Source organism: Papaver somniferum, chromosome 8 (assembly GCF_003573695.1).
Source record: "Papaver somniferum cultivar HN1 chromosome 8, ASM357369v1, whole genome shotgun sequence".
NCBI classification, from domain to species: Eukaryota; Viridiplantae; Streptophyta; class Magnoliopsida; order Ranunculales; family Papaveraceae; genus Papaver; species Papaver somniferum.
The window spans coordinates 141,757,150-141,768,154 of record NC_039365.1 but is presented as its reverse complement, the minus strand read 5'-3'; the positions used below and the strand labels follow the sequence as shown (position 1 = coordinate 141,768,154).

The window sequence follows — 11,005 nt, the reverse complement described above, 5'->3', positions numbered from 1 at the left end:
ACAAAATGAACATGACATTACAGGTGAATATAAAAATATTTCTTAAATCAACTAAAGTTAATGTATTTATACATAGTTTGGTTTGTTGGTATCTTAAATGAAGTAAAAGAATCTCAAGTATTAGATGATATCCGCGGAATAAAAGAAAGGTGATGGATCAAGTATTAGTCATGGTATCTTTAGATGAAAGTCTAGATGTGTTCCTATGCACTAAGCTCTCTTGAACCAAGATGATCTTTAGAAAACTCGACATTTTAGTCATGGAAATCACATATGTGCAAATGACCACATATTCTAGAAAAAATTAGACTTGTACCCTTCTGGAATATCAAAACTTCTTCATCTTTGTCAATGATAAAATGTATGGAATGGAAATTTGTATAGTCCCGACATATATAGGTTTAGTGACGCATCCCACCTTTTTTTTTTGCATCACTGTATTGCTCCCTAAACCGTTTTCTTTGTTGCTTAAAAACAATCTCCTAATATCAGAAAGTGAAAGATTATATGTGAGCTTCAATAATCCAGTTACGTGTTTCTTATTTTGAGGCTTCCTAAATTCCAGTATTAGCAAGATGGTTGACTATGTATAGATAATTCAATAATCGAGTTCCTAAACAAAATCGAGATAACAAAATTCAATATTAATGAAAAAAATCAAAGAGAAATTAAACTGTATAAATGACACAAAAATTAGGATATTAAAAAATACTAAGAAAATTATTCATTTCTATTAACAACAATTATCTAAATCAACCAAAACAATAGTGAATTGGGAAAGAAATTTGATTATAAAAGGGATTAAGTTAAGAGTAAAGTTAATGAGTTTAGTTTAAAATAAAAAAAACGGTTTAACATTAAATGAGAGGAATAACTCCCAAATAAATGACATTAAGTTAATGGGCAATTAATTTAAATTCATTATGTTAGGTAAAATTAATATCTGAATTAATTTGGACCCTTCTTTGTATGTCTAAAATATAGATTGAAAATCTTAAATATGTAGCTCAATCTGGACCATTCTTTAAATGTCAGATATGTAACTGAATAACTTAAAGAGGTGCCTCAATCTGGGCCGTTTTTTATGTGTCCAAAATGTAGATTTCCGTCCAAATAAAAAAACACCATTGTCTCTTATAATATATAACTTAAATAGGTGCCTCAATCTGGGCCGTTTTTTATATGTTCAAACTGTAGATCTCCGTCCAAATAAAAAAACACCATTATTTCTTATAATATAAATATATATTTTATAATTTCATTTTGGTCATCTACACTGTACAACCTTCTGCCAAATTTTCCAAGATGTCTTCTCATCTCAAAGGTAAACCTCACTGATCAATTAACAATGCAATACGTAAAGAGCTGTGCAAGTATAGCAGGGATCATCCTTATTACACTCAAGTTGGTTTACAAAAATGGATGTCAGAAAAATATAATATGAAAGTATGTCAAGAAACGAGATCAAATACGCTGAAGCGATCAGAATAGTATCTTTCGATTGACTCACAAAAAGGCGATGCTCAACGAAGCAAATCGGCGAAGTTTCCTGAGGTAGAAAAAGCTCTTTATGAATGGATTCTACAACACAAAAAATGTGTGAATATTAGTGGAGAATTAATCCAAGAAAGATCTAGAGAATTCATTGGAAAGTTGCACCTTTCAGAAGCTGGGGATGTTGGCTTTTCTCTTGGTTGGCTTTGAAAGTTCAAGTTGAGGTATGGCATTAAAAGATTCCGCCGTTTCGGGGAAAGTGGATTGGTTGATTGGTTGATGTGTAAGGGAGAAACTAAATCAATTCGCCATGAAAGACGTTTTTAATATGGATGAAACATGATTATGTTTTTAGTCTAAAGCCTGATCATTCTCTATCTACAAAGCAACTTGAAGGAAAGAAGTATGATAAAGAAAGACTTATGATTCTTATTTGCTGTAACGAAGATGGTTCCGAAAAAATTCTTTTATGGGTGATCGGTAAGTATGCTAATCCCCGTTATTTTAAGAATGTGAACATGAACAGTTTGGATTTTCAATATCGAGCTAACAAACGGGCATGGATGACTGGAGCTCTATTTGAAGAATATGTTCGATGTTTGGATGCAAAAATGTACGGAAGAAAAATTCTTTTAATTTTGGATGACTGTCCATCCCATCCAAAAACTATTGAAGGGTTACGAAATGTTGAATTGTATTTTCTGCCACCAAACACAACATTAAAGATCCAACCTTCTGATGCAGGGATGATACGGGCTTTCAAATTGCATTACCGTCGTCGGTTTTATCGTTGTCTATTGGAAAGATTTGCAGTGGGAGAAATAAAACCGGAGAAGATCAATGTTTTGGAAGCAATAAACCTCGCCACATCAGCTTGGACTAAAGATGTTCAAAGACCAACAATTGATGAAAACTGCTCTCGCCATGCAAAATTCGGAGTGTGGAAACCACCGATGCTGAAAACATAAATGAGCCTATAGATGAAGAATGCATTCAAGAATTGATACTATAATTGGTGAGATGAGGTATAGGCATAAAATGGACGTGAATTACCTCCTAGACTACCCAAATGAAGATGATAGAACTGCACAGCTTTTAAGTGTTGATGAAATCATCGAGAATATGACGGAACAATCTCAAGATGAAGAATAAGATGATAAACATCCTATGATAACAGTTCCAAGAAAAGACGCACTCCAAGCATCAATCACACTATAACGGTTTTCACTGCAATATAATAATCCAACTCAAGGTCTTATGAGTGAATTACAAACTATTGGGGATGAAATACAATTAGATTTGAACTTCAAAGAAAAACAGGCAACTGTTGATTCATATTTTCCAAAAGTTTGATATGTATAAAAAACTTTTTAATTTTCTTATTAGTAGTTATTAATTTATATAATATTTGGGACCTATAAATACTTAAGGGAGATTTTTGAAACTTATTAAATTATTATGTTGTCGAAATTATTATTTTAGCACTATAGGCCCAAGAAGGGACTAAGAAATTTTATTATTTTAACGATTATTAATTTAGAGAGGTGTGTACTGTACGAGTCTTTGGACCAACAACGGGCATTGGCTCGTGGTCGAGACGAGACTTTATGCGGACCAACATCGGGCGTTGGGCTCGTGGTCGAGACGAGATTTTATGCTTGCAAGGTGCAAGTCTTTGTACTCGCGTGCAAGGCGAGGCGAGATTTTATGATTGCGAAAGAAAGATTTAAATGCTCACGTGCAAGGTGAGGCTTTAGGTGCTTGCGATGTGATGCAAGGCGAAATATTGAAGGGTTTAAGCAATCCTCATCTTGAACTCGATCATGTTGTTATCCACGAACCTTGAACTCGATCATGTCGCTATCCACGAATCTCAAACTCGATCATGTTGCTGAGTGCACATAAAAGTTCTTCGAACACATGAATTTTTGCTTACATGTTGTAGGGAATTGAAAAACGATTCTAATAACGAGCCAAAAATAACTCAATTTGGACTTAAAACGAAGAAGATATTGACGAAACAAGATTTTTCACGAAGCGCGCATGTTGTTGCAGACATGGAAGTATGACAGTGCAGAATATGCTGACATGGAACTGCTGACTGGATCAGGACTGTTGATGCGGCAGTTAATGACTGAACTTAGTTGCTGATGTGGCACCGAACGTGCTGACGTGGTAATCTTCCCACAGATGACGCGTCAAGTTGATGTGGCAACTGGTTCAACCCGAACGGTCTGAACCGAGTTGGACCAGCTTCTAAGGTGGTTGGAACGTAACTGAGCCAGAACAGTTGGACGGGGTTGGTCCAGCTGATAAACCGGTGAATGGCTTTTGACTTGGCTCAGACCTGGCTCAGCTGCATGGCTCGGCTAGATCTGAGCGGCTCGAACAGCTTGGCTCATCCTTGAGTGGCTTGGAGAAGTTTCACTCGTAGCGGCGACTTGGCTTGATTGTTGCAGCTTGGATTTGGATTTCTGACACGCCTTCTGTAACTATTTCGTAATGTTGTTTGCTACTGTTTTTCCATGCTTTCTTCAACTGTTACTCAACGGTATTTTCAACTTCTTCGTAACATTTTCGTTGTGAACCCTTTTTTTCTACTGATTTTTGCATGAATCTCGTGCACGATTTCTGCTACACTTTCCCCAATAGCAAAACACAATTAATTTACTCTAATCCCCTTAATTGGTGCCAATATTTGTACCCAAAATTACTTTAAGGCACTAAACACGATTGATGGATGATGTTGATGTAAACTTAGGGATAGAAAACGTATATAATATAATATAAATAGGGAAAACAATAATTTAATGTGGTTTAGTGAGTGATGCCTACATCCACGGACGAACGGGGAGATATTTCATTGATTGAGTAATACAATAGTTTTCTCCGGGTTAGATAACCTAAAATTCACTCTTTTCTTAGGTTTTAGAATACATTTATTTATATAGTTTTTGTAACCCTAATTCTGATAGAAACTTGATATGCTAGCAATTTGGGCAACAAGACTTCTGGAAACTTATTTCACGGACTTGATTAGCGGGCTTTCCGTCAACTTTATTGACCGTACAAACAACTACCATAAATATCCATGTCTTCTTATTCACAAATCAGAAATGACTTACACAAACTAGTCTTAGCTTTGATATTATTAAGTTCTCTGAGAGAATTTTTTTACATGATAGTTCAATAACACATTCCCAAAACACACACCTTGATCTCAATACTTTATCTGTTTCTCTCAATAGGATCAACACTTTTTTTTAGGGCGAAACAAGAATTGAACGATCATTTCTTGGTTTAGGCTAATCTTGTATGATTTCGATCTCTCGTACTTATTGCAACTAAAAAGTACCCCACAATTTTTCATAGTATTGTTTAACACTAAAACAGATACCATAGATCTAGGATTTACTTTGGCACCTCATGAGTTTTGATTCCGTTAGCTAATACTTTTTCCATGGTTATTGCCTCAGTATATAAATTAATCAAGGAGATTATCCATAAATATATAAAAAAAAAAGCATTCATTGCTTATCAGATTAAAACTAAGTATAATGTATTTTGTTCCCTAAGGTTTAGAGAACAAAATTCTCGTTAGGAGAATACAATTGGAGGCCAAAAACTGTCTGGTTGAGCAAAAGGGAAACTATTTCAACCCAATGGGATTTAGGTCTTCTCGGCGGACTGCAGGGCAACATTTATGTATAGACGGACATGTAAAAAGTGATTCAACCGTGTCTCTCTAGAATCTGGTGTAGGAGCTGGCATACTACCGGAACAAGGTACCTGTTGTAATATCTTAAGAAAAAAAAATTGGATGAATTTAAAAATTAACATGCCTAAACAACTTAATAGAATTTAAACTAGATTAAATATTGTTCTCATGTAAAATTTTCAATTAAACTATATTAATAAAGGAATACAATAGTTTCATACAAAATATAAATTTAGTGAAATTTCATACGAAAAATAAATTTAGTGAAACTGAAGCGATGAATGTGAAAACTACTGGTTAAAAATCTGATAAAATGGACTCACTGGTTGCCTGAATTTTTTTTAATAATCGATTCAATTCTATTAATCTATAATTCGGACCAAATACCTTTAGTAATCTGAACCAGACACAAATCTTATATCGACTCTGATTCGAGTTTCAATTACAGTCAGAGCCAAACAGAACGGTACCTTAACAATCACTGTGGTTTCATTCGTTCTACAAATCATTTTTCACTTTCAAATTTTCTGGTTCTCATTGAGTACATCACGAATCCTCGCGCTCGTTGGGTAAGAGAGTATCCCACAAAATTATAAATAAGAGAAAATAGGTTTTATACTTGATTAATTATTTATGTAGTGCTTGATCCCCTTATCTATGGAATCCCTAATTTAATTTCACTAGATTATATATGCCGGTTTCGAAAAAGTAAAAAATACCGCTATCGGTAATAATCAGTATAGATTATGCATAAAATCTACGGTAATAATTATTGGATACCGTGTTTAATCTTAGAATTCATAGTGGTTATTCTGATAATTAATGGATCACTAAGTATGATAACATTATAATTTAACACTAAGGAAAAAACCAAAAGAAAGAATAAATGACTTTCTTTTTTTATTATTTTTTTTTATTCTGATAAGGTGTTTGAAACAAAAACAACTAAATGACTCTTACCATTTTTGGGTAAGACACACCCTGAATGTCAAATACAAGATTATTATTTATGACATATTGTGGATTAGTAATCCACCGCCCCTCTAAAATTCTCTTTGAAGCTTTTTTTGACAAATTGTTGGCAAAAAAATTTGATTCTCTGTATTGGTGAACGAAAACAAGATCGTCGAAATTCTCCCTTAATTATGTAATGTCTTGGACAAGTCCTTTGAGGTACCATTGTGTCTCAATTTCGCCTTTACACAGCTGAATGGTATAGGCCGAGTCACACTCAACTACGAGTTTCCTGATTCCCAACTGGACAGCGAGATGCAGACCGTCTCTAGCCGACCAGACTTCAGCAACATTGCACTCATTCTGAAAAATATATTTTGCATAGCTTGCCACAAAAGACCCAGCATCATCCCTAACCACCCCGCCAATTCCTGCATGTAGAGAATTAGTAGAGGCTCCATATGTATTCAACTTATGATAACCTGGTTTAGGAAAATTCCACTTGACTAAACTTTCACGCCAACGTTTATATCTCTCTTCTTTATTTATGACAGTGAAATAATACTCTTTGGCTTTCCTAATTGTCAAAGCTAGAGTTTTAAGAGCAACAAACCTTTCATTATCATGATTCAACCTGTTTCTACTATTCTAAATACTCCACAACCCAAAAGGGATAATGTAGCACCATTTAATACAGCCAACAGAGCCATTTAATCTATCCATTTGTCAATTTTAGTGACAAAATTATCAATACATATGGATTAAAAAATAAAGCTTCAAAACTCCAGAGTCCATCATGCTTGATTTCCTTGGTTCTTCAACTCCTTGGATTCTTCGTTACTTCAGGTTACAATGATTCTGAACGTGTTCAACTCAGCATCGTTGTTGTTGAAGATCCGTAGCAATAATAACTTTGAAGACAAATATTCTCAATCGTCGTTATACAGAAACATAATATTATTATCTTCTTCAAAGTTCAATTGTATCACAACTTCGAAGTAATACTACGGTGATATATTTCTCCCCCTTAGTCAATACTTACATCTTTTGCATAATAGGTGAAACTTGTAGATGTTGATTCGCTCCCCCTTACATAATGATGTATAAACCATATGTATGTAGTGCGAAACTACTAATTAATTCTCCCACTTTCTGTCAATAAAATTGGCAAAGGTACGAAAACTATGGGATCGTAATGAATTCAACCAAAAAATGCATCAAGGCTTAAAGGAAACACATATCAACTTTTATTTAGATAATATCACAGAATATAAAATACTTAGTGTCTCATCTAAGAGATTTAAGATACAAGCATCCCATGTAAATTCCACATCCACTCTCCCCACAAAGTGAGAATACGAGGGTACCCAAATACACCACAATCTTTTATTTATCAACTTATAAGTCCTTTACTAAGTGTGATCGTCTATGGACATAGTCGAGACAATACAACAACTTTGGTACACACTTTGTGTGGTCGTCTATGGATACGAGATCGAGAAAATACAATAAAAATATCACTTGTGTGATTGACTATGGATTCAAGATTGGGACGATACGACAACAAAGTGTTCACTTGATAATAGGTACGGTATTGAAACGAAACTCTATAGGATCAATATCAAGTGTTATGGAGTTAACATACGTGTGTAATTTACTTAATTATAATAACAATTATAATGCGGAAAACACATAGCAAGATTTTGTTAACGAGGAAATCGCGACCTAGTCCAGTTTTGAATACTCTCATAATTGAGCCGCTATACAAAATTTAATACCAACTTCGTATAGTTGAGACCAAATAGACCACCCTAGCTACTTAGTGTCCTTAGTATCCCTGCGCCTTCGACTTCTAGAGTCACGTACGTTAATAGCAAGTCCTTTGGATCGTATTCCAAACAACAAAGGAAGAATATGTTTGGTAACCACTCTAATTAATCTTTACTATAAAGATATGTGAGTTGTTGACAAAGGCTCTTCCGTTTAAACTAATAAACTCCTTTGTCTGGTTAGATCAATCTAAACTTTAATTACCGAAATAATCAAATTATAGATTCGCATACAATCAATATGGATCTCAAAGAGAAATTATAAGGAGATACCGATCTCACGCAGCTAGTCAATCAATTCTATCAAATATAAGAAAGATTCTAGTTGGATCCCAACCGATCAAGTTTTGTGCACTAAATCCACAAGATACGAAAACTAATAAGAATTCTTCTTCGTCTTCAAATCTTTTATTGCCTTCAATAACCTGCACAAAACCACTTGAATACTCTTGTGATCAATCACGCACAGAAGGAAGTCTGTTAACAATGGATTATGACAAGATGTCTTTACATACAAAAATGGTTCTAAAGATCTCGTTGATACTTTGATCTAGTTTGAGTGAGCCTTATATCAGAAGAGAAGGTTCTCAAGAATAAACAAACTAGGTGCAAGCAAGGTTTCAACAACCGTTAGTCAATCAAGTTAATAATCGAAAACAACAATAACAATGCAATTATCTAGCTTCCCACCAACGGTACTCGTAGAGCTTATTGATCCCACGGAAGTCCTTAAATGAGAGGTCGTAAGAGATTTCGCCTAATTAAGATAGTTTCTTGTCCGGATAGATGGCTCCACTAGAAACAACAAGAGTGAAGTTTGCTGGCTCTTAGGATAGTTTGCAAGAAAAGCAAACTCAAGTATTTATAGACCAAGGTTGTTTGGACAACAAGGAAATTCCAAAACCGAAAATTCTCAAGATATTAACATTAAAGTACTTAATTTAGGATTTCCTATTTCTAGTTAATTACCAAACCATATTTCCCAAAACTCCCTTAGAAAAATTCTATTATTAGTCTATCACATTAACTAATAATATTTTATAGAGGATATGCTTTAATTTATGGTAATTAAAACACATATTATGAAAGTCATAATTAAATGCTTTTCAATTTTTGGGTTCGGGATCACCTTGAGCATCAAAGAATATCTTTGAATAATATATGATAAGGGTTACGTACATGTTCAAATATGTCGACATCTAGAAGTTTCTCAGCAAACCCTAATTCAAAGCTTCACACATGTTGATGGTGAGTTTTTGACAAGGGCATTTGTGGTAAATTGTCCTTGACTAGTTTTAGAAATATAGTGAAAATCCTTGACCCGACATCAGGATTATTGAATATATATCAACAATTTGTATTCCGCAAGTAAATTAATAAAGTGTAATCAATTAACGGACTCAAGTCTTAAAGCTACTCTAAAAGTGTATATGCATGTCAAATTTTAGGGCTTTCTCCAGCAGAAACCTTGTTATTTTATGTACGCCAATACACATACCTTTTATGCCATATACATGGCATTATTCACATTCAAAATAGGATTGGATATCATTCTCGAATCATCATGGTACTGAGAGTATCATATTTGGTACATAGTCATACCAGTATTGTCTCAAGTCGCAAACTCTTACGTCTGAGCTATGTGTTAGATCACTGCTCGGTCAAACTCGCAAGCGAGTTATCTCAAGCTTGTTTGTCAAGTTTAGTTGTCAAAACTATAAGTCTTGATTTCTAATCTACTTATAGCTACGTCTCGGATTAGGATAGAATGTGTAGTTGATCTTTAAACTTTACGGCATTCATCGATTGAAGACGAAGAACTACTAAAGGGATCTTGTGGAACTTTATCAACAAAAGGTATGTGGAGACTTGAACTCATCTATCACTCAGAAGTTTATTTCTATTATATCTCCTGTTGAGACAAAAGTCGTATAGCTATATAGACTTTACTTTATACACATTTGATATTTCTTGTTGAGTTTAACTCGCTTACATATTTCTCGAAATATGTGTTGGTAAGCTTTCGCTTTAACTAAGTTCATCTTTTATTCTTGACGAAAGCCAAAAGATGATCATGTGAAAATCGCCTGGTAACATCTTACATGATTTGTGTGAGAAATTAATTTGATGCAGACTCATAATATTTCGTATTGATCATTCGATCACTTGAAAAATGCTTTGTAGCTAATAGTTTGTGTGAGACAACTATTCTCGTCTTTCAAGAATGTTTCAATGATTGAAATGGGAGTTTAGAACAATTAGCCTTTGATTTGGATATAACACAGTATATGTACTTGTATACTAACTGTTGCAAGTGTATTCCAAGTCTTGGAATTTAGTATGCATACCCGTATGCATACTGATTTCAACTGAGTTCGGTCATGAACGACAGTATGCATACCTGTTTGCATACTGGCAAACAAGACCAAGTCCGGGAACTTAGGTATGCGTACCCATTTGCATACCTGAGTGGGTTAATGTAACACCCCGTATTTTTGGCATGGATCATGCTAAAATATGCGCCATGGCCCGAGATGAAGCTTCATCCAAAGCTTTTGTTGCATAGGAAAAAGAACATTGGCCCTTGGCCAATGCGTTGACAATGTTCAGCCATCATAGCTGAACATCGGGTTGGCAGTGCACAGCCATCATGGATGGACATCGGTTTGGCAGCGGACAACCATCATGGCTGGACATCTGGTTAGTAGTGGACAACCATCATGGCTGAAAAATGGGTTGGCAGTGAGCAGTGAACAGTGAACAGCCATCATGGCCGGATATTTGGAAATATATGGCAACTGCCATGAATAGTGAAAGTGGGATTTGGTGAATGATTTTTCCTCCCCTAATCAAAGTTGGAAAAATGTCAAGTTAACATATATAGGGATGGGTACTTGATTGAAGGTGCATATACGGACCATGCACCAAGTAATATAGCCTTGGAAATGTACATCCATCACGGCTGGACATTGGAGTGGCCTATGGGCCAAAGCCAGAAATACATCCATCA

General features: G+C 34.9%; 1 protein-coding gene across 1 annotated transcript; it reads left to right on the top strand.

Moving 5' to 3' along the window:
* Positions 1-1,515: 1,515 nt before the first annotated feature.
* Positions 1,516-2,899, top strand: LOC113301829 (CENP-B homolog protein 2-like). The gene has a single exon (XM_026550659.1). The coding sequence runs from the start codon at positions 1,827-1,829 to the stop codon at positions 2,460-2,462; it is 636 nt and encodes a 211-aa protein (XP_026406444.1). The 5' UTR covers positions 1,516-1,826; the 3' UTR covers positions 2,463-2,899.
* The last annotated feature ends 8,106 nt before the right edge of the window (positions 2,900-11,005 follow it).